The sequence below is a fragment of the Copadichromis virginalis genome, linkage group LG8, assembly GCF_057382275.1.
Source record: "Copadichromis virginalis isolate Kocher_CV1m ecotype Utaka linkage group LG8, C_Virginalis_male_GT1.1, whole genome shotgun sequence".
NCBI lineage: Eukaryota > Metazoa > Chordata > Actinopteri > Cichliformes > Cichlidae > Copadichromis > Copadichromis virginalis.
The window spans coordinates 3,003,898-3,028,430 of NC_140625.1; the positions used below are offsets into that span (position 1 = coordinate 3,003,898).

Here is a 24,533-nt window from a genome sequence, read left to right on the forward strand (position 1 = left end):
GTCTCCTGTGCCACACAGGATAAACCGTGGCTCTTTTGGTGGTATAAAGGTGGCCTACACAACAGTGGACAGGAGGTTTTAATTTAGATGTAAATTTATAGCTGTTTTCTTGTTGTTTCAGAATGTACCTCCAGATCTGTCAATCTGCACTTTTGTGCTGGAGCAGTCGCTGTCTGTACGAGCCCTGCAGGAGATGCTGGCCAACACCCAAGAGAAGGCGGATGGGGTGAGTGTGGGCATGCATACACACATACATCAGAGAAGAGAGTATTAATAAATGTACTGTAGGTGTTGTTCACATTAGGGTGAGATCTTCTAGGGCAGACCTAGGGTAAGGTCATCTCCCAGCAAGAAGGTTCCTGGTTTGAACCCCAGCTGGGTCCTTTCTGTGTGGAGTTTTCAGGTTTTCCATGTGTCTGGGTGGGTCCTCTCCAAGTACTCCCTAAGCTGTGTAGGCAGACACAGGGGTGGACTACACAATATTAGAGAGTTTCCTATCACAGTTCAAAGACATTCATGTTAGGTTTGTTGGTGATTTCAAATTTGCTCATGGATGTAAGGAAGGGTTTAAATTGTATAGACTAAAGCAGCCGTCCCCAACCACCAGTCCGTGAGTCGTTTGGTATCGTGTTGTAGTTGTGTGTCTTATTTTGAAAGAAATATTTATGCGTTAGTGTAGTGACCAGAGAGCATTAAGGAGCAGAGAGGAGGATGTAGTTGGCGCATTTCAGAAGGACACTGCTAATAAAGTAACACAATTACACAGTGAATTTGCGTTTATTATTATATTTACAAAATACCACAGTTTTTGTCTCGGTGGTATCATTTTATTTTGTTGTGCGACACCTTAAAGGCCGCTCTGTGAAAATATTGTCTGAAATTAATCTGGTCTGTAAAAAAGGTTTGGGACCGCTGATCTAAAACACTGGATTAATGTATGTTTAAATGTGACCTGTCTAGCATTACATGGTAAGAAAGACCAGAAAAGCATTATGTAAATCATGTAAATGTTCATTCCATCCATGCCTGATAAAACACAAAGAAGAACATGACACACACACGAGAAAGAGAGTCTGCTTATTCCACTCTTTTTAATGGGGGTTGTTCAAAGTGGTGAAAATGAAGCTGCTGATAAGATTTGACAGAAAATATTGGCTTAATTCACACACTTTGTCAGGTTATAAGGGTTTTTGACCCAAGCTTTTGTTTGTTATTGTGGGTTTGTTTTGTTCATTTAGCCTATTGTTTGCAGGGTTGTTGTACAGACTTCTGTTTGAATTATCATTATAGTAGTTTGTGGCTTTGTAACATTTGAAAAATTATGAAATCTGTACATTTTTAGTTAAACTACTGTGAAGACATCTACGTAATATATTTAACAAATTGTGTTAAAGCGTCTAAAGTGTTTATTTATTTATTGTCATGCCTGTTCCCGCAGTTTCCCATATGGAAAAGATATATATAAATCTTATAAAGTTTGTATCTGTCTTGTGTGAAACTTGTATGAAAAGCATACAAGTGTGAAAACAGATATAAGATCCCTTGAAAAATTATATAATGAAACTTGTATGTTTTGGATACTTACTAAAACAATGTATGAAAGTAATGCGAAAGTGGCCACTTTCATGAGTAATCACATATAAGTTTTTACTATTTCTTTTCCGTATGGGTTCCCATAAATTTTGCTTGGCTTGTTCCCTGCATTCAGGTTGAGGAGTCATATGATGATGATGAAGCTTTGATTCCACAATCCCAAGAAACGATGTAGAAAATTAATAAAATCGATATCAGTTGATAATAATCTGCCGATTGCCTAGTTGAAAAAACTTGTATTCTGTGGGGGCTGGGAGCGCGCTTTGTTAGTCGCTCATTACGCCCAGGTTAAAGACTAATAACAGTTAATTCTCTCCTACCTGTAGCACGTGGAGTTTTTGCGCCTATATCTAAATAAATAAATACTGCAGGTTGGACACTTATTTGTGGGACATGTACCAGTTGTTGGATTTGGAGTGTTCCTTTCACAGCGCAAAATTTTTGAACCAGAGCACTAAAATCAGTCGCAAAGGTGATATACTAAGATTAATGGCAAACAGCAAGCAGGACTTTCTGCTTTTACGTTTATTTGGAAAGCATACATGGCAGGAATTGCCAGTTTTAAGCACGGTGCCAGAGTTTCGTGGTTGTTGTAGCGTTTTCCTGACCTTGTTAATCACCCAAAATATTTAGAACAAAGCATCACATATTTCTGGCAGAAATACTCACACACATATATATTGTTGTGCATTCGGAGCACATTTTGCATTTTATATAAGAGCATTAGCAGTGCAATGAAATATTTGTTTTATGCTTTCATGTTCACAAACACAGGTCACAATAATCATAGAATTATTACCTTTTGTCTGGCTTGCTCAGTGTGCACAACTTGTATTTTATTTGCTGCAAGCATTTACCTATATCAGTGTTTTATAGAAAGGTTCAACGTTATGCTTCTCTCATAATTATAGACTAGCTTAACAAATTTACAAGGTATAAATATATTGTTTAGCAAGCTTGTAAATGAATGCGCCACTACACAGCTCCTCGCCCTCTGATGGATACACAAGACATTACCAACGGTTTTCCTAAATGCCGCATAGGGGCGTTACTACTCGTGGTTGCATGGCCCTGTCAGGTATAAGGCAGCTGTTTTAAGTGGCTGTATCTGTATTTCCTGGATTTGTTTTTTGCCTGTGGACAATTTTTGCGTCACCTCGCCTTTTGCTAACTTTCGCCTGCCTTCCTTAGTCCACATTTGGATCCTTCTTCGCTGTCCATCACTAAACATGAACACATTTCAAGCTCTATAAGATAGGTGTGGGTTTAAAAAATGTAGTTTGAATAATGCGATGTCGATTCATTCAATTTCGAATCGATTTTTAAATATAAATGTTAGTGCTGTCAGTGTTAATCTCGTTAAAATGACGTTAACGCCATAACTGCATTAACGCGGCAAATCTCTGTTAGCGAGTTAGCACGGATCGCCCTGTCCAAGGGGCTGCACGGCGTCAACGCATTAGCACGGTTAGCTAGTTATACATTAGTACCATGCAGCCCGATGCACGGGGTGATCCGCGCTAACTCTCTAACGGAGATTTGCTGCGTTAATGCAGTTATGGCATTAACATCATTTTAACGAGATTAACGCTGACAGAACTAATAAATGTATTTTGCCAGAAATGCCAGGATCTCAGGTTAAATCTCACGAAACTATTTCAACAACCACCAAAGAGTTAAAACAGGAAATGAGGTAAACAGTTCTGCAAAAACATGTAAAATTAAAGCGTGGAGCTCCCCGTTCACCCGACGGCACGTACACGGACATTCTGGATGGTGAAAGCTGACATCTCACAGATTCTGAAGCTGCAGGTTTCTTCACTCTCCGACCAAAATTGACTAAACCAGCAGCAAAAGAAGATCAACGCTACGCTTCAAATTTGATAAGCACTGTCATGCATTCTCTCTTACCTTTGCTTTTACTTCCTGCAGAACTCTCTCCCAGTGTATTTTCTGCATTATTCGCTTGCTTAGTATGCTTTGGTGCTTATTACGCACCAGTCTATCTGTTGTGTGCAGTGCTGTTGGCTGCTGCTCTTTTTTTTTTCAAAGATAACCTCTGACAAGAAAGCCTCATTTCTGCTGTTCAATACCTGTTCAAGAAATTTAAAGTTTTACAGATGATGCAAAACTGCAAAACACTTAGCCGTGTCTCTAATAAACCTCTGTTACTTTGCTCTGCTTCACTTCAGTAGCATCAGGCAATGTTCATATATTGATTCATGGTCTTCTTCAGTTTTCAGTTTTTTAACTACTGCAGAATATTTTAAAGCGGCTAGGTGCTATAAAAAGCCAGGCTAGGAAAATCTCCTTGATGTTTTTCTGTGTTTTATCCTCAGTTACTTTGACACAAAGGCATCTGCTGTGATGCTCACATCGCTGTCTCACAAGTGTCAGCTTTGTCTTTACACTTAGATATAAAAACATGGATATGTACTGATAAATCAGAATCAGAGTCAGAATACTTTTTTAATCCCTATGGAAATTATTGGGTTACAGTTGCTCCAGGACAGTAACAGTAACAGACTAAACTATTTAAACAATACAAAATGTTACAGATTTTACAAATTTAGGAAATAGCACTAATATACACAAATCACTCAATTATAAATAAATATCAAGAATATTGACAAGAATATTACAGAGGCAGAATATATATGATTGACATTTGACTCTAACCTGTGAACTTTGTCATATGCTATTTTACTGCAGAGCATGTGCAAAAGGGTGTAACTATTGCAGTGTTTACAGTGTGTTAGATGGAGGAGTTGTACAGGGAGATGGCCACAGGCAGGAATGACTTCCTGTGTCGTTCAGTGGTGCTTTTTGGTAATCTCAGTCTCTCGCTGAACGTCCAGTCCAGTTTATTGTCTATGCATACTCCAAGGTATTTATAGCCCTTCACAATGTCCACGTTGACTCCTTAGATTGAAACAGGGGTCAAGAGTTTCCTGGTCTTCCTTGGTCTTTGCCACATTGAGCTGCAAATGATTCTGCTCAGACCACATGTCAAAGGAGTCAACCACAGCCTGACTCATTACCCCTGATGATGCATCCAACCACCGCAGAGTCATCAGAAAACTTCTGAAGATGGAGGTCTCTGTGCTGTGGCTGAAGTCTGTGGTGTAGAGGGTGAAGAGGAAGGGGGAGAGGACAGTCCCTTGTGTTGCTGATCACCTTGTCAGACACACATTTGGGAAGACACACATATATTGGTCGTCCTGTCAGATAATCAACAATCCAGGACACCAGAGAAGCATCCACCTGCATCGCTGTTAGCTTATCACCCAGGAGGGTCGGCCTGATGGTGAGGAATGCACTGGAAAAGTAAAAAAAACCATGAACCTCACAAGTTCACATCTCACCAACTGGACGAGATGGGCGTAGACACACTTGAGCAGGTAGACGATGGTGTCCTCAGCTCCGAGGTGGGGTCGGTAAGCAAACTGAAGGGGATCCTGATGTGGTCTGACTGTGGGTCGGAGCTGCTCCAGGACGAGTCTTTCCAGGGTCTTCATGATGTGGGAGGTCAGTGCCACAGGCCTGTAATCCTGGGGGCCACTGGGACGTGGCGTCTTTGATACAGGGACGAGGCATGATGTCTTCCACAGCACCGGGACTCTCTGCAGACTCAGACTCAACCAGAACAGTTTATGAAAGACTCCACAAAGCTGGGGAGCACAGGCCTTGAGGACAAGCGGACTCACTCCATCTGGTCCCGCAGACCTACCTGAGTGGAGCCTCCTCCTTTGCTTCTGAACCTGGTCGTGAATGAAAGTGATAGTTTCCACTCCAGCTTTCTCCTGTAATTGTCCTTAGCCTCTCTGATCGTGTCCTTCAGTAACACCTGGACCCTTCTCACCTTCTCTTTTTGCCCCCTCTGAAAGCCCTCTTTTTGTCATTGAGGAGGGCTTTGATGTCCTTAGTCATCCACAGCTTGTTATTTGGGTAAAAATTAGCTGGGACAATGAAGCCTGTGCAGAAGTTTATGTGGTCAGTGATACACTCAGTGAGCCCATTGATGTTCTCACAGTAAGGTCGGCAGAGGGAGGAACGTAAACAGCCACCAAGATTACATGAGTAATGGGCAAATAATATGGCCTGAGTCTAACAGCGCACAGTTCAAGTCCGGGCAACAAACCAGTTCTTAGATTGTTATGCGGGCAGGGTTACACCAGCGGTTGTTAACGAGAATGGCAAGCCCCGCTCCTTCCTCCTCTACTTACTGCTCACAGCGCCGTCCCAGCAGCCCCGAACACTTTGGAAGACTTCCGCGGATGCGTTGTCGTCGGGAACATCCTGGCGCATCTGTGATTCAGTGAAACGCATCAAGCTACACTCCCGGTATTCCCTCTGACTCCGTGCTAGCGCTGTTAGCGCGTCCATCTTGTTTACTAGTGACCGAACGTTCCCCATTATAATAGACAGCAGACATGGTTTGTACCTCCTTCTCTCTTCGAGCCTCTGCTGTCTCACTGTCTCCTTCCTTCTCCTCTTCTGTCCTCCACGTCTGCATCCTCGCTGTGTTTTCCTCCAGATTTCATTTGGTACATCTGTGGGTCTGTCAACCAGCATCAGGGTGATCAGCTGATCTCTGGAGTAAACAGCCTGTGTGGTGTATAGGACAAATTTCAGGAGATTGAGGCAGACGAAGAGACATAACAGGGACATTTTTTAAGACGGAGCACCTTGAGAAATGACTGGTGTCCCTGCTTGCACTTATCTGCTGCAATGAGTAGAACCTTTTATTGCCAAACTTGAAAACTATTTATGTGTCCATGCATGATATGAATTCCAGCTATTGAACTACAGAAAATCAGTCTGTGGTTTTGAACTTTGCATCTGTGAAAATTGTGATTGACTTTCCCAGAATCAACAAGAACCAAAGTGCAAGATCAGCCAGATTGAATATTCAGTTCCCCATATGGCAGTGGCTATTAAACTGGAGATCTGGCTTCCAGTGAAGACAGGAGAACCAGAGAAAAATGCAGTACAAATGAGTTATAGTTCACTAATGCTGTCCCATTGTCCTTTATTTCATTGTTGTTATAAAATGTCTTGATGCATGTGCAATCATCCAAAAACTTGATGCTGTTCATGTGGATGTGGCGTTTTTAGTGGTAGAAACATCACTTCACTCATTCAAGTGAATTCTTCTGTCTAAGCAGGTTTCCCCAGCCAAACAGTACATTTGCATAATGAGTGAAACTAGCGCCACTGAGTGCACAATGGAATGTCAGGTCAGTTCCTTGAACATTAATCTGTAAATTGCCATGACCATTGATCAATGGCCAATAGTCGTTATGACTGCAGAGTCTTGGCCTGATGAGGTGGCTCGTCTGTGTTGTGCCATCTGCTTTGCCAGAGGTTCTTTGGTTTCCCCCGATGTATAAATCCTGCCAATCCTCCTGCACTTAACAGCGAACACTATGTTACTCTGTTTGTGTCGGGGGACCCGATCCTTGGGGTTTAAAAGTCAAAGGGACACTGTGTTTATAGAAAATGTGTTTCAACTGTTCCAATACTCCTGACACACACAAGGGATCACTAAGGGTGATCACTGATCACCACCTCCCTGTGAATGGTACTCATGGCCATTGATCAATGGTCATTGATCAGTGATCAACTGATCAGTGGTTGTTGGTCAATTGTCACAACAATTTGAATATTAATAATGAAGGAACTGACCTCCCAGCTCATTGTTCCTTCCGTGGTGCTAGTTTCAGTCATTATGCAAATGTAATGTTTATAATGTTGGGGAAACCTGCAGTCAGCTGAGACTGATGAAGTCACCTGGATGATGAGTGACAAGATGTTGTTATAAAATGTCCATAAAATTGTGGAACAGAGTGCATAATGTTTTTTTTTTTTTAGCTTCTAATAAGAACAATTGCAGAAAAAGTTTGAGACTACAAATAGGTACATGTTTATACGGGTACATTTATTTTAAACACCAAAGCTATCAGAAGCTTTACACACACAAAAAAACTTATACAGGATGATTGGTTAAGCAGTGGAGCTTTGCTAAATAATGATTCCAAATGGCTTCAGCAAAATGACACTTCAGATAGCTAATTTCAGTGTTCCCTTTCAGCCAGACTTATAATACATTTGCAGAAGGAGTCATGTAAAACTTGTACTGTAATGCTGAAGAGACCTGCATGCCTTTTCCCCTGATATATGCTTTTTGTGCAACTCTATTTTTACCTAAATGTCTACAACAAAGGTGACTAATTCTTGAAAATTATGACTCAAACTTTTATTAAATATCTGCTTTATTGAATCGCTACCTTATCGTGGTGGAGGGGTTTGTGTGTCACAGGGATCCCAGGGGCTATGTTGTCTGGGGGCTTTTGCCCCTTGGTAGGGTCTCCCATGGCAAATTGGCCCTGGGTGAGGGACCAGACAAAGAGCAATTCATAAGACCCTTATGAAAAGGACACCGAGGGAACAGTTTACCCTGCCCGGGATAGGGTTACCGGGGCCCCGCCCTGGAGCCAGGCCCGGGGAGGGTGCCCGAGGGCGAGCGTCTGGTGGCCGGGCCTTAGTCCATGGGGCCCGGCCGGGCACAGCCCGAAGAGGAGACATGGGCCCATCCTCCCGCAGGCCCACCACCCGCAGGAGGCGCCATAGGGGTCGGGTGCATTGTGTGCCGGGTGGCGGCCAGGAGCAGAGGCCCTGGAGGACTGACCCCCGGCTGCCAAGACTGGCAATAGGGACATGGAATGTCACCTCTCTGGTGGGGAAGGAGCCTGAGTTAGTGCGTGAGGTTGAGAGGTACCGGCTAGATATAGTCGGGCTCACCTCTACACATGGCTTGGGCTCTGGAACCAGTCTCCTGGAGAGGGGCTGGACTCTGTCTCAGTCTGGAGTTGCCCCTGGTGAGAGGCGGCGGGCTGGGGTGGGTATCCTAATATCCCCTCGGCTTGCTGCCGGTACGTTGGGGTTTTTCCCGGTGGACGAGAGGATTTGTTCCCTACGCCTTAGGGTCGGGGAACAGGTCCTGACTGTCATCTGCGCTTATGCGCCGAGTGGCAGCTCAGAGTACCCAGCCTTCTTAGAGTCCCTGGGGGGGGGGGGGGGGTGCTGGGGGGTGCTCGGCTGGGAGACTTCAATGCTCACGTGGGTAACGACAGCGAGACCTGGAGGGGCGTGATTGGGAGGAACAGCCTCCCTGATCTGAACCCGAGCGGTGCTTTGTTATTGGACTTCTGTGCTAATCACAGTTTGGCCATAACGAACACCCTGTTCGAACATAAGAGTGTCCATAAGTGCACGTGGCACCAGGACGCTCTAGGCCGTAGGTCGATGATCGATTTTGTAATCGTATCAGCAGATCTGCGACCATATGTTCTGGACACTCGGGTAAAGAGAGGGGCTGAGCTGTCAACTGATCACCACCTGGTGGTGAGTTGGATCAGGTGGCGGGGGAAGACGCTGGACAGACCTGGTGCACCTAAACGCGTAGTGAGGGTGTGCTGGGAACGTCTAGCAGAGGCCCCAGTCCGCGAGATCTTCAACGCACACCTCCGGCAGAGCTTCAACAGCATTCCGAGGGAGACTGGGGACATTGAGTCCGAATGGACCATGTTCAGCGTCTCCATTGCCGAAGCTGCTGCATTGAGCTGCGGCCGCAAGGTGGTTGGTGCCTGCCGTGGTGGTAATCCCCGAACCAAATGGTGGACACCAGAGGTGAAGGGAGCCACCAGGCTGAAGAAGGAGTCCTATCGGGCTTGGTTAGCCTGTGGGACTCCGGAGGCAGCCGACAGGTATCGACAGGCCAAGCGGAATGCGGCTCAGGCAGTGGCTGAAGCAAAAACTCGGGTGTGGGAGGAGTTCGGAGAGGCCATGGAAAAAGACTTTCGGACTGCCTCGAAGAGATTCTGGCAAACCGTCAGACGTCTCAGGAGGGGAAAGCGGTGCTCTACCTGCACTGTGTATAGTGCTGGCGGAGCGCTGCTGACGTCGACTGAGAAAATTGTCAGGCGGTGGAAGGAATACTTCGAGGACCTCCTTAATCCCACTGACACGTCTTCCGAGGAGGAAGCAGAGTCTGGGGATGAGGGGAATGACCCGCCAATTTCCGGGGGCGAGGTCACTGAGGCAGTTAAACAACTCCTTGGTGGCAGAGCCCCTGGTGTTGATGAGGTCCGCCCCGAGTTCCTGAAGGCTCTGGACGTTGTAGGGCTGTCCTGGTTGACACGCCTCTGCAATGTTGCGTGGAGATCAGGGGCAGTACCTGTGGACTGGCAGACCGGGGTGGTGGTCCCCATCTTTAAGAAAGGGGACCGGAGGGTGTGTTCCAACTACAAAGTCTATGCCAGGGTGCTGGAAAGGAGAGTTCGTCCGTTAGTCGAACCTCGGATACAGGAGGAACAATGCGGTTTTCGTCCTGGTCGCGGAACACTGGACCAGCTCTTTATCCTCTCCAGGATACTTGAGGGTGCATGGGAGTTTGCCCAACCAGTCTACATGTGTTTTGTGGACTTGGAGAAGGCATTCGACCGTGTCCCTTGGGGTGTCCTGTGGGAGGTGTTGCGGGAGTATGGGGTGTCTGGCCCATTGCTACGGGCCATTCGATCCCTATACAACCGTTGCAAGAGCTTGGTTCGCATTGCCGGCAATAAGTCGGACTCGTTTCCGGTGGGTGATGGGCTTCGCCGGGGCTGCCCTTTGTCTCCGGTTCTGTTCATAATTTTTATGGACAGGATTTCTAGGCGCAGCCAAGTGGCGGAGGGCTTTCGCTTTGGTGGCCTCAGAATCTCATCTCTGATTTTTGCAGATGATGTGGTTCTGTTGGCTTCATCGGGTGAGGGCCTCCAGCTCGCACTGGAACGGTTCGCAGCCGAGTGTGAAGCAGCGGGAATGAGGATCAGCACCTCCAAATCTGAGGCCATGGTTCTCAGCCGGAAAAGGGTGGAGTGCCCACTCCGGGTCGGGGATGAGTTCCTGCCCCAAGTGGAGGAGTTCAAGTATCTCGGGGTCTTGTTCGCGAGTGATGGGAGAAGGGAGCCGGAGATCAACAGACGGATTGGGGCTGCAGCTGCAGTAATGCGGACGCTGCACCGGTCCGTCGTGGTGAAGAGGGAGCTGAGTGTAAAAGCGAAGCTCTCAATTTACCGGTCGATCTACGTCCCTACCCTCACCTATGGCCACGAGCTGTGGGTAGTGACCGAAAGAACGAGATCGCGGATACAAGCGGCAGAAATGAGCTTCCTCCGAAGGGTGGCTGGCCTCTCCCTTAGAGATAGGGTGAGAAGTTCGGCCATCCGGGAGGGGCTCAGAGTAGAGCAGCTGCTGCTCCACATCGAAAGGAGCCAGCTGAGGTGGTTCGGGCATCTGACAAGGATGCCCCCTGGGCGCCTCCTGGGTGAGGTGTTCCAGGCATGTCCCACCGGGAGGAGGCCCCGGGGCACACCCAGGACACGCTGGAGAGATTATATCTCTCGGCTGGCCTGGGAACGCCTTGGTATTCCCCCGGATAAGCTGGAGGAGGTGGCTGGGGAGAGGGAGGTCTGGGCCTCTTTGCTTAGGCTGCTGCCCCCGCGACCCGGCCCCGGACAAAGCGGATGAAGATGGATGGATGGATGGATCTGCTTTATTCATGTGAACAGTTTTGTGGTGAATCAAATTTGGTAATTAGCTCTGAGTCTTTGGTAGACTGGCAACTTGGTACACAGTGCAGATGTAGTGGTATTAGTGGTATATTTTTCACACTCAGTAGGTATCAAGGCGAGAACCATGAAAAACAGACACAAACAAACACATGCACTTACAAATATAAATCTAGGCATATACTGACACATTAAGGAAACCAACCTGAACTGATTTCTGACACATCATGCATACAACACTGTAAAATTACAATCTAGCATCAATGTAAAGTATACTAATCTATATTTACTGCTGTTTGATTACAGCTAATAGTTACACTGTCACCCATTTTAGACACGGTAGATGTAACATCATTGGCGCTTTGTCATCAGGTTAAAATGAAGGTACTCTGTCAAGTTAGGTTGCACTGACAGAACAAGCCACAGCATTTGTGCGACACAGTCAAATTACACCATGTGAGATTTAACAGTAGTCCAGGTGCTTTATAATGCATGGTGTCACTTACCATGGCAACTATAGTTTCACAATTCCTTTAATAATCAGAGAAGCCAACAAAATGTATTCATCGTAATACTAGCATTTATGCTATGAACCTGCGCCTGGTGACCTCTCTGAAGTTCTCAGTATCACTTGCTGTTAGGTCTTTATCATTACTGTCTCAATGTTGTGGATAATGGTGTAAATTAAGTCTGACTTTGAAGAAGACCATAGGTTGATCCTTCTGCTCTTGAAGCAGCAGACATATAATAAACTCAGAAGACTTCTAGAAACAGCCCGAGGCAACAAACTTACTTCTGTTAATATTCTAACAATACTATCAAGATTTTAAAGATTAAAGTAGATATTGATATCACATTAATATCCATCGCATCATTTACTGCACATTAAATAAGTTCTTCCTAGGACTGCACTCTCAGCTCTCGGATGTTGTGTACTGTTAGCAATCAACAGTTTGTCTTTCTGTATCTGGAAGTCCCACAGGATCTTAGCTCAGTCATTCCTGACCACCCTGGGCTGGTATTCCATTTCCAGGCCATACTCGGCACAGATGTTTCTGTATATTATGCCGGCCACTTGGTTATGGTGCTCCATGTGTGGCCTGCCTGCTAGCATCTTACACCCTGCTGTTATGTGCTGGATTGTCTGAGGACCATCTTTGCACACCTGGGGTCTTGCCTGGTGTGGTAGATCCCAGTCTGTATGGATCTTGTGTTAAGAGCTTGTTCCTTTGCTGCCATGATTAGAGCCTCTGTGCTGTCTTTCAGTCCAGCTTTGTCCAGCCACTGGTAGGACTGCTGGATGTCAGCCACCTCCTCTATCTGCTGGTGGTAAATACCATGCAGGGGCCTGTCCTTTGATGATGGTTCTTCTCTTTGCTCCTCTTTTTTCTCGGGTTTCTGCTGCCTGAGGTATTCACTAATCACAAAGTCAGTTGTGACCATCTTCTGATGTACTCATGAATGTTGGTTGGCTCATCCTGGACAGTGGTTCTGCTGCTCACCAGTCCTTAGACTCCTTCCTTTCTCTTAGCGCACCATCTCAGGGTGCTGGATTTGGGGTGAAACCCTCCAAGAATGGCGAGGAGCTTCCTTGTCTTGATGTCAGTGGCTTCTATCTCCTCCTTTGGCCAGCTTATTACCCCAGCAGGGTACCTGATCACCGACATAGGTGATCAAGTACAGGACATAGGTGTTGATTGTCTGGAACTTCTTTTATCTATTCAGCTGACTCCTCAGGACTTCCCTTACCCTCTGCAGGTATTTACTGGCCTTCTTATTAGTGCACACTGTCCATGTAAATGCAACAGTCTGAAAATAGGGCAGATGAGTTGCCACCATTAAAACAATGATTCCGCTTAAAATAAAGCACTTGCTTTTACTGACCCCTAATAAACCCTCTCTTACTTTGTTTAAATCACAGAAAAATTACGAGTCTTTCAGTTCCTGTTTTACAGCTGCTGTCACTGGTGGGGAAAGTGCAACCCTTCCCTGTTTTTTCCTGCAGGATGGCGTGCTAATGAGGCGGTGGTCCCCAGATGACACCAACAAAACGTACATTTTTATGGAAAATAAACCATCACAGATAAGTCTAAATATTCTACAAAACCCAAAGCACAATGGTGGTCTAGCACTAGCACATTTTTATCACTACTTCTTATCCAATAGATTGCTACATGTTTCAAAATGGATTAAACCAAGCTCATATTAGACAGGGCTTGGCTGGACCTAGAATAAGCATTCTATGGACAAGTAAAAATCTCTCATTTGCCAATTGTAAACTCCAATATTAAGCATCAAAACTGCTTTAAAAGCCTTAACATATCTTAATCTTAAAAATTAAGTCTTCACTGTCAAGCTTGTGGGAGAAACAAGACCCAAATGCAGTACTTCCTGAGAAGCGACAGTGAATTTATTTACAGTGAAGAAACAAGCAACGACGTGCGAAGCAGTATCAAAAAACGTGGTTCCCTCCATGATGATTTCCCAGCTCCCATGCAGTGAATCCCTCTCTCGATCTGTGGCGCTCAAAAATCCATTCAGAAATATTTGCAAGTGGTGCACGGCTCTCTCGACACTCTCCCGATTGTTGTCCTGGCTAAACAAGACACGATAATTGGGTGACTAACCACGACGAAGGACAAGGGATCTTTCACCATAGCACTGACTGACTGTTCAGGCACTGTGTCATTCAATGATCCAGTGTTGGCTGAAGTCCAGCCATTATGTGAAATAGTGTGCCTGTGATGAGAATCATCGTCAGCAGGTGAGTATGATTGCCAGCGGGTGTGGCTGGCTTCAGGGTAGGAAAACTGTCCAGGAAACAATGGGATCAAAACAAAGCAGAAAAGGCAGGTTGACTGGGAAGGACTGGAGGACCATGGCATTCACTTATCCCATGTAAACCAGCACCCATTTGGAACATTCCAGATATTTGTCAGAGAAAGAAAATATTACAATTGTCATCGTGGCATGAGAAAGTGGTAAAAAACAGTAAGGAAAGTTCCATATCAAACTATAGAATCAGCAACAATACCTTTCTTTAATATAAGTAACTAAAGTCCATAATACAGGAAAAATTTAATCCCAATCAACTGAATCTAGAAATACCTACTTGGTCCCACAATTTTTAAATATCAGCACCCTCAAATGCCTATTGCCCAAAATTATAAGCTATTGTTTAAAACTGATGAATCAATATCCCTCCAAACCATCAATTGGGAGCAAGATCTTTCCATAAATCCAGATAAAAGATTCTGGACACGATACGCTTAAACACCTTCAGAAAAGCCCAACTTACAACTTGTACAATACAAAATTCTCTACAGAGCACACTATAGAGGACAAAGGTTGTTCCAAATGGGCCTTACATACTCAGACAAATGTGCCCATTGCAAAGACAACTCTGCTGAGAACTATATGCATGCTATATGGTCCTGCACACCTGTCAAAAGGCTCTGGATATGTGACGACGTGGTTTAGCTGCTGGATCCCAACCTCACCCAAGCTGTCCATCTTAGGGGGAAAAAGTGAACTAGATAAGTAAACACATCACATATGTTCCTTATGGATTGCTAAGAAAACTTTTCTCATGAACTGGAAGTCAAAAAACAGCTTATGCATTAATCAATAGAGAAATTTAATTCTAGATCACATCAGTCTGGAGACAATGTCTGCCTCCTCAAAAAAAAACCCAAAACTGATTTAATTTGTTTCTGCGTTTTGGAGATGAGGGTGGTTCCCATCTTTCAGAAGGGGGACCAGGGGGTGTGCTCCATCTATAAGGGGATCACACTCCTCAGCCTCCCCAGTAAAGTCAATGCCAGCGTGCTGGAAAGGAAAGTTCGTCTGTTAGTTGAACCTTGGCTACAGGAGGAACAAAGTGGTTTTTGTGCTGGTCGCAGAACACTGGACCAGCTCTCTACTCTTGAGGATACTGGAGGGTGCATGGGAGTTTGCCCAACCACTACATGTATTTTGTGGAAATGGACAAGGCATTTGACCGTGTCCCTAGGGGTCTCCCGTAGGAGGTGCGTTGGGATCATGGGGTGTCTGGCTCGTTGCTACGGTCCGTCCTGATGAAGAGAGAGCTGAGTGTTAAAGTGACGCTCTCCCAGGGTCCCAGGGGTGTGTTACTGTTAGAGGCCAGAGTAACCTGTAAGAGCTGCTTATACTGATGTAGATTTTGACCTACAGTACATGGAATACAAGTATACATGATAACCTGTATTATTATTATTACATCATTCAAAGGGTAGTGGCCTACCTTTTGAATGATGGTCATCACTAATGATACCCAGTTAGTTGCCAAGTGCACAGATTTAGAGGTGAGCTGCTGATAATGGGTGTGGCTGAGGGGAGGGCTTGATCGGAGGCCCACCCTGGCAAGCACGCTTTCAGATGAAGCAAGATTGACATCAGCAGGAAGCAGTTACAGCTTGGCAGGTCTCCTCCCCGGCTCCATCCAAGCTCTGTTTGCCTACTGGATAATACTCATAGGGTCAAAGACTTGGACTTTTTAAACAGAGAGCCGGCTCCAGTCCTTCCTGTACTGAGGGTGCCTGGTCAAAATCCAACAGCTCTCAGGCCCTGAGTAGTCTGAGCTACTTTTGTGGACTTCACAATATCAGGCATATAGTTTTTTGATATATCCATCACAAATCAGAGAAATTGAGAACAATAGCAGTGAACAAAATATAATGAAACGTTTTTGTTATAAGAAGAATTTCTTTTTCAAAATAATTTGATAATTTTTGCATTCATTGGCTAGTGGAGGGTTGCAGACTCAGAGCTGTGCACTGTGGCCCAGACATGTGGGATGTGGTTGCCTGCTCAAGTGTCAAGAAAAACCCCCCACGTGTCATATTCTAAGCAGCAATATAACTGTTAGACCAGAAAAGACACTCTGAATGTGAAGCAGGTGTTAGCAGTGAGTCCATCGGCTCAGTGCCCAAGTCATTGTTTCATTTGAAATCAATAGAATATTGTAATTACGCCATGAGCTAAGGATGGAAAGATGGCCGTGACGTAGCAATGATTACACTTCTACAATTATTTTTTATTCCTATTTATTCTATTTATCCCCTTTGTATATTTTATTTATATTTGTCTCTGTATTTATATATGTGTGTGTGTGTGTGTGTGTGTGTGTGTATATATATATATATAACAATTCTGTAACTGTAACTTCGGTCGTTGCTGTGCTTTTTTTGGAAGTCGAATTTCCCAGAGGAACCCACCCGAGGGATTAATAAAGTTCTATCTTATCTTATCTTATCTTATCTTATCTTATCTTATCTTATCTTACAAAGGGTACCTCTAAGCTGCTATGAAACATCTTGTTTTTCTTTATATAAAGCCAAAATTTTATTTCTGCCTGTGTCTATTGTATTGGCAGCTTTAGCTCTCCTGTTTATTGACATGTGTGCTTTAACGTTCTGTGTTGTTGTCTTTCAATAATTCTCTCAGATGGCCCAGGGAGGAGGTCATAGGACTCTACTGTATGGACATGCTGTGCTCCTGCGACACTCTTACAGTGGAATGGTCAGTGACACAGACTACATCTAAAAACATAGTGCAAAAAGATCCTTTTATCATGAATGTTGTAACATAGTTGGGAATAAGAAAAAGAAAAGCCTTTCATTCATCCCTCTGCTAAGGCACAATGTTTAAATGTTCACGCACAGTTCTAGAGGTTCAGTGAATGTACTGTCATTTCTTGATAATTTGATTGATAAAATCATTTTATTTATTTGTGTTTCTCTGTTTAGTACCTGTGCTGCCTGTCCACCTCGCGTTCATCCACAGACAAACTGGCTTTTGATGTGGGGCTGCAGGAGGATACCACAGGTATTTATGTTTTGTACAAATATCTGCACCACCGCTAAACGAAATGAGCGTGTCTCATTTAAAAGCTAAAACAATGGAAAACGATAATAAATAAAAACACTTCAGATAGTCCTTGTTGTGTAACACTGTAAAATATCCAGCCTGGCCCAAGTGAAAATATTTGACTGCTCACACGATTGCATATAATCCAAAAAGTTGACTTTCTTTAAAAATTCACCAGTTGTGAATTTTGGATAAAGGAGTGTTACGCAGAGTGTAAACATCAACTAGCTTCAACAAAATAAAGTTGTTATATGTTAAATATCATATACACCCCCCACACCCTCCTGTATAGCTGTATTAGCGAGAACAAGTTCAGCAAAACGTCTGTTTTGTGTGTCATGCTGCTGTTTGCTTTTAGTTTCTTGACATCATTACTGGAATGAAACTCGGTATTATTATAGAGTCTGACTGCTGATAAATGAAAGCTGCTGTGGAGAAACATAATGCACCACACCGAGATCTACTGTCTGCCTTATTGCTGAGCTCTCTTTTTAAAAGTCATGGAAATTACAACAGTTTCAGGGTTGAACCAAAGTGGTGCACACCCAGCAAGGAAATGGACACAAGTTTGTTTTTCATGGACACATCGCTGCTTTATCTCCTGTAATACTGATGATGATGATGATGATGTGTGTGTGTGTGTGTGTGTGTGTGTGTGTGTGTAGGCGAGGCATGCTGGTGGACCATCCATCCAGCATCAAAGCAGCGCTCGGAGGGAGAAAAGGTTAGAGTGGGAGATGATCTCATCCTGGTCAGCGTCTCCTCTGAAAGATATCTGGTCAGTAGCAGCTGTGTGTGGGAACATGCCAGCAAAGATGAACTCAGATCTTGATGTTGTTGCTTTCTTTCTTCATGTGGCAAGACGTGTCCTAGTACTAGTAGGATTTACAAATTATATTTACAGCAGGCAAAATAAATATTGAAGACATCACCTATTTTCTAAAAAAATATATTTCTAAAAGTGCTGTCGACAGAAATTCTCAGCAGAAGTCAGTCACATCCCATCCAATCTGTACATGCCAAGAGAAATCAAACCATAGATGTCAATAAATTAAGTTTTGCGTAATAATAAAAATTGACACAGTCTTTAGTTCTTTCCATAGATTTTCAGCTGGATTCAGGTCAGGTGATTGGATTCTAGCAGCATCATCGTCTCATTGTCCTGTGTGAAACATCCTTATTTAATGTTCATCATCCTGGTAGATGGCAGCAGATTTTCTTTTTTTAATCAGTTATATGAGGCATGCTAGTGCCATATGATGAAGAACTGCCCCATACCATGATACCTTTAGCAGTTTAAAAATTCTTCTGTAACCAGTACCTTCATGAGAGAGCTCACTGGTTTTACCCATCATGAGATGTTTCATGTATGACACCTGTATTTGTATAGCATTTTACTTAGTCCCTATGGACCCCAAAGCGCTTTACACTACATTCAGTCATCCACCCATTCATCCACACATTCACACACTGGTGATGGCAGCTACATTGTGGCCACAGCCACCCTGGGGCGCACTGACAGAGGCGAGGCTGCCGGACACTGGCGTCACGGGCCCTCTGACCACCACCAGTAGGCAACGGGTGAAGTGTCTTGCCCAAGGACACAACGACCGAGACTGTCGGAGCCGGGGCTCGAACTGACAACCTTCCAGATTACAAGATGAACTCCCAACTCTTGAGCCACGATCACACCTTGGTAATGAGACGTCTCTTTATAGGCCATCAGCTGGAACCAGCTGAAATTAATTTGCACCAAGTGGCAGGATTGCTGTTTAATTACTGATAGATTTCAGCAGTTCCATGCCTTTTTGTGCCTCCCTTTCTTCATGTGTTCAGTACGTTTTCCCCATGTCATTTCTCCTTATTACACAAAATGTAATTCATCATCATCTGTCATCATCATTTATTTATTTATATAGCACTTTAAAAACACACCTGGTAGACCAAAGTGCTGTACAATACTAACATGCACATAGTAATAAAACCAGATGTAGCAATAAAAAAATAATAAATAAATAAATAAATAAATATCAGTTACCCACAGAGTTAAAAGCCAGAGAATAAAAATAGGTTTTTAATAAAGACTTAAAAACTGGCACTGATGCAGCCTGTCTAATATGGAGAGGAAGGTTATTCCAAAGCATCGGCGCTGCAACAGAGAACGCTCGGTGTCCTCTAAGTTTCAGCCGTGACTTTGGGACCGAAAGCAGCAACTGCTCAGCTGACCGAAGGGAACGAGTGGGGCTTCAACAAGTCAGACAAATAAACAGGTGCCAGACCATTTAGAGATTTAAAAGCCAATAAAAGGACTTTAAAACGGATCCTGAATTCAATTGGAAGCCAGTGTAAAGAGGCCAAAATCGGAGAGATGTGATCAAATTTTCTTCTGCCAGTTAAAAATCGCGCCGCAGCATTTTGCACTAATTGCAAGCGTGACAAAGTGCCCTGCCCAACCACTGTTAAAAGAGAATTGCAATAATCTAAACGTGAGGTAATAAAGGCATGAATAATGCTTTCCAAGTCACGCTTGGAAAGAAAGGGCTTAACCTTTGATAAACGTCTGAGGTGATAAAATGCTGATTGTACAGAAGTGCAGAATCAATTTTAACTCCGAGATTTGTGATCGAACTCTTTAGTTGGGAAGTCAAAGCTGCAAGATCAACATCCGGAGTATGAGAAGAACGATTTGGGCCAAATAAAATTGCTTCAGTCTTCTGATCATTAAAATTTAAAAAGTTTTTTGCCATCCATGCTTTGACATCAGTAAGGCAGTCAAGCAGAGGTCCAGTTGGGAGACTATCAGAATGACTAAAAGGTAAATAGAGCTGGCAGTCATCTGCGTATAGATGTAATGGCACTTTATGCTTTCGGAAAATCGCGCCAAGAGGCAAAAGGTACAGTGAAAACAATAATGGCCCAAGAATAGATCCCTGTGGCGCACCCCAAAGCAGAGGGGCCACAGAGGATGAAGCTACATAAGAGATAGGACTTTAACCACAAAAGTGCCGAACCAGAAATTCCCACACAGTGCTGTAAGCGGGAGATCAGCAAATCGTGATCCACTGTGTCAAATTGTGTCAGAAAAATTCCTTCAAAATAAATGTCTTATTTGCCACCGATCTGGCGTTAATTAATCCCAACCTGAGAGGAATTTGCTCGGGAGCTTCCGAGGCAGCAACAACCAGATCCACAGGTCGGAGGTTTGTTCGGTCCACTCCACGCCAACGCAGATGTCGGAGAGGAGAGGGTTTTGCAGAACCCTTCTCAAGAGATCCCACAACAGGAACCAAGCAGGAGTCCACCGGGTCCAAAGCACGCAACGGCACCAAGAGTTGCGGGCAGGATCGACAAATTGAGCAAAGCTCATGAGGAAAACAAGAGATCCTGAGTCTCAGTTTGACAAGGCGACCTTCACGGTTACCCCGTCTCCTGCGTCACTTCCGCACATCCAGTGGCAGTGGTAAGGAGCGCCAGTTAGGTGGTGTTACTTCCAAATCAGGAGGCAGAAAGCCTTGGTTGTCATTTCCAAACCAAGCTAAAGCTTGGGTAGATAAGCCTATTTCCTATAATGTCTGGCGATCATAAAACAATGTAGGGCTGACATGTTGCACAAAATTGACTAAAAACAATAAAATAAAACAAATAGAAGAGAGCGATAGACGGCATGCCAAACACACAGGCGCCATCTTCCTTTCTATTGATCTAAAGAAGATTCATGGACATCTTCTTTGCATCTTTGTATTGGATGGGTTGTTGCCAACATCTGGTGATAATTTCATGTCAGTAGCACCTTTATAAATACATTTACTGTAGAAAAACAATAAGATAACAGTGTTTATACTCTGGTTAATAACTGGTTTACAGACCGTTATCTGCACAGTTATTGTAAAGATGTAACTGGTGTTTATAACACTAGTTTTAAAAAGAGTATAAGGTTGTGTAGCGTTGGCATACAATCACAAGAGACTGCAAATACTTTCCAATTTTATTCACTATTTTATTGGGTCTTTTTTTGAGGTTTAGGCAACAAAACGACTTCCAGTTTCTGTGTTTTTATCTGTTGTACAGTGTCCTTGGGTGCTTTGAAAGGCGCTATTTTTAAATAAAATGTATTATTATTATTAGTTATATTATAATTATTTATTAAATGTATAGTATTTGTTGTATTCATCATTTATTATTAAAGTTATAGATTGGATTGTAATATTATATGACAACTGAGAAATCTGCACAAATAATGTGATCATGTCACAAATCTCAACACAGTTGGGAAATAAATGTTTCCTTTGGGACCCGTGGGTGCCAGATGAAAGCTGAAGGGTCTCTATGCCTGTGTGACTCGGCCCTAATTTCCCGAAATCATTCTGCAGCATCTTGCTCTCCATTGGCTCTGCTTTCCTTTTCCCTCGCTATATATTTAAAACACTTACTTTATAGAATATAAAACTGTACCTCTAATCCTGTACTGTGAAAGTATCTGAATAATCACATAATCTCATGAATCAGGACTGATTTGCTTTTCCTACTGTCTAACTGGTGTTTCTGATTTGGAAATACTTTCTGTATATATTTCAGTGTGGTGTGTCAGTAAATAGTTCAAACATGACTCACGTCTGTTTCCTGTAGCACCTGTCCTATGGTAATGGCAGTCTCCATGTCGATGCAGCCTTCCAGCAGACACTGTGGAGTGTGGCTCCCATCTGTTCTGGGAGTGAAGTAGCACAAGGTATCCTTATCTCTTTCTCTCTCTCTTCTTTTTTCTTCCTTTTTTGCAGTTTTACCTTTGTTCAGAATATAAAGAATATAAAATATAAAATATATATAACAACAACCAAAAATAAATCGAACAATAATCTGACCCTTAAATAATCTGTATTCTCAAAAAAGGGACAAGTATATAGCATAAACCCCATCCATGCACAGTTCATGTGTTGTAACAGTCGGCTTATATACGAGCCTGTCATAGTTGGACTTATCAGGTTTTTCTGTAGAAGACAGTTTATTAAAGTTTAGCTGCACTGAAAACAAATATTGTCATCTTTTCAACAACTTAAGAAGTTTTTACTTACATTCTTAAACAGACGTCAATAGCAAGAGTCAAAATGCTTTATTTCCACCATATAGCTGCGATATACTACCTGGATTACCGCTGTCCAATTATGTAGTCACAGTTACTCCAAGACTGTAAGAACAGTAACTAAATAAAACAATATATTACAAGTTGGAAATGATAACAACATGACTCTAATAGATACAAATAGCTCTCATTATAAATATCCCTCTATATTACACTAATTAAATATAAATGGTCGACATAGAGGTGCGCGTTTTATCATACTGTACTGTTACTGCCTCGGTAGAGGATGTGCAATTAGTAAGGATGTGCAACTATTGCAATGTGTACTTGTGCTTTAGATGGAGGAGTTGTACAGGAATGACTTCCTGTCTTGTTCAGTGGTGCATTTTGGTCATGTCAGTCTCTCACTGAGCATGCTCCTGCGACTGGCCAGCACATCATGGAGTCGGTAGGAGGTATTGTCCTTATCTTGGACTCTCCAACACCATCTTAAGAGAGTCCAGCTCCATCCCCACAATGTTACTTGGTTTGGGGATCAGTTTATTGAGTCTGTTGGCATCCACAACCTCCAACCTGCTTCTCCAGCATACAGCAGCACAGAGGATGGCACTGACCACAACAGACTCATAGACAATCCTGAGCATTGTCCGTCCGACAGATATTAAAAGAGTAGAGTGCAGCGGTGTTTTCAACCCATTTCAGTTTGTTGTCAGTGTGTACTCTTCTACTCTGTGGATCCCCCCTTTGGCCACCCTATGGCACCCAATGGTAAATAGCTACAGACGGATTCCACCTCAGAGATCTGCTACCATCTTGCCTTCTGGCTACTCTTCAGCTCAGCCAGAAAACAGCCCAACTGGAAAGTCAAATACAAGCATTCAAACGAACTTAAACTAAAACGTCTGTTCTCGAACATCTCCTATTGTCCACTCTGTATTCCCATATCAGCAGGTTAAATCAGTTCTTTACCACCTATTCAGTCTGAGCAGTCCAGCTACTATCATCTGGGTCCTTATGCCAGTCCTAATCAACCCGCACTTATTCCAGCTGCTTATCATGTGGAGCTGAGAACTGGTTCTTGTAAAGAACCTGATTCCAGTTTGTGTGGCGAGGAGGAAAATAGCGTACTGCACTACTAATGGAATTGCTAAATTCTTATCAGTATTCCTATCCCTAGCTTACAACCTGGATAAAAACATTATTCCTATAATTCCCATTTTGGGACCTCATGATCACATAACTCTTCAACATCTACAGTTACTAATACATCAATATATTACTTACTGTGCTCATGTTAAAGCAATAACAATGGATCAGTCACCAACAGGAAGCCAGCAGACCTCAAAGATCCTGTGATGTTGTTCACATTAAACCCTGTCCATCCGTGTCACGCCCTGCAGTTTAAAGCATGGCCTTCCATTTGGCAAATCTTCAGCAAACCTTCTTTACTTTACCCCGTCCCCACCAAACTGTTCAGATCTGCATCTCACTTTTTATAAACCATTTAGTAAATATTATCAACAGCTCTCTACAGTCTGGCAGGTTCCCTGTGTCACTTATATGTACTGTAATCTATTGGTACTGTAATCTATTGGTAATTAATAATTGCAGACGTATGTCTAATCTTTTACTCCTCAGCAAAGTATCTGGAAAATCGTTTCAACTCACAGTCTTAATGATAAGTAGCAGTCATGATTCAGAGCTCATCATAACACAGAAACAGCTCTTACTAAACAGTTATTACTGATGAACAGGAGGATCAACAGTGATTCACAGAGAGTTTCAGTTCTTCCTGATGTCTCTGCTGCTTTCAACACTGTTGACCATGACAACCTAATTCAAAGGCTTTGTGACACTGTTGGTTTAACAGGTCAGGTTCTTGATTGGCTCCCATCAAAATCAAAGGTTAAAAACTGAAAATTCAATCAGAGTTTCTCTAGGGTCAGTCCTTGGTTTATTTAATCGTAAATGGACTGGTTCTTCTGTAACGCTTTTCTAATTTACATACTCATAGTTATTTATACAACATGCCTAAAACAAGCACTTTTTTCTTTCTGCTGTCTGACATTCACACTCCAATGGATGCTCCAGAGAGGAACATGGGTTGTTATCTTCAAAATGACACTGAGAAAGTGGATCCTGTTCATATTGAGTAGATTAGTTCTAGTTCAATTCAATTGAGCTTTATTTATAAAGCACCAAATCATAACACCAGCTGCCTCAAGGAGTTTTATATTTTGAGGTAAAGAACTTACAATATTACAGAGAAAGCCCCAACGAGCAGATGACCCCCTGTGAGCAAGCACTTGGTGACAGTCTGAATGAAAAACTCCCTTTTAACAGGAAGAACCAGGCTCAGG

At 43.4% G+C, this 24,533-nt stretch overlaps 1 protein-coding gene across 5 annotated transcripts in view; it reads left to right on the forward strand.

The window, feature by feature from the left end:
* ryr2a (ryanodine receptor 2a (cardiac)) overlaps positions 1–24,533 on the forward strand; it is a 310,584-nt gene that overhangs the window by 69,196 nt on the left and 216,855 nt on the right. For all 5 annotated transcript variants that reach the window (XM_085465413.1, XM_085465416.1, XM_085465414.1 and 2 more), the window contains exons 3-7: positions 122–226; positions 16,674–16,748; positions 16,976–17,054; positions 17,762–17,874; positions 21,723–21,822. In XM_085465413.1, the coding sequence (XP_085321539.1) occupies positions 122–226; positions 16,674–16,748; positions 16,976–17,054; positions 17,762–17,874; positions 21,723–21,822 (472 nt within the window). The remainder of the gene's footprint in view (positions 1–121; positions 227–16,673; positions 16,749–16,975; positions 17,055–17,761; positions 17,875–21,722; positions 21,823–24,533) is intronic.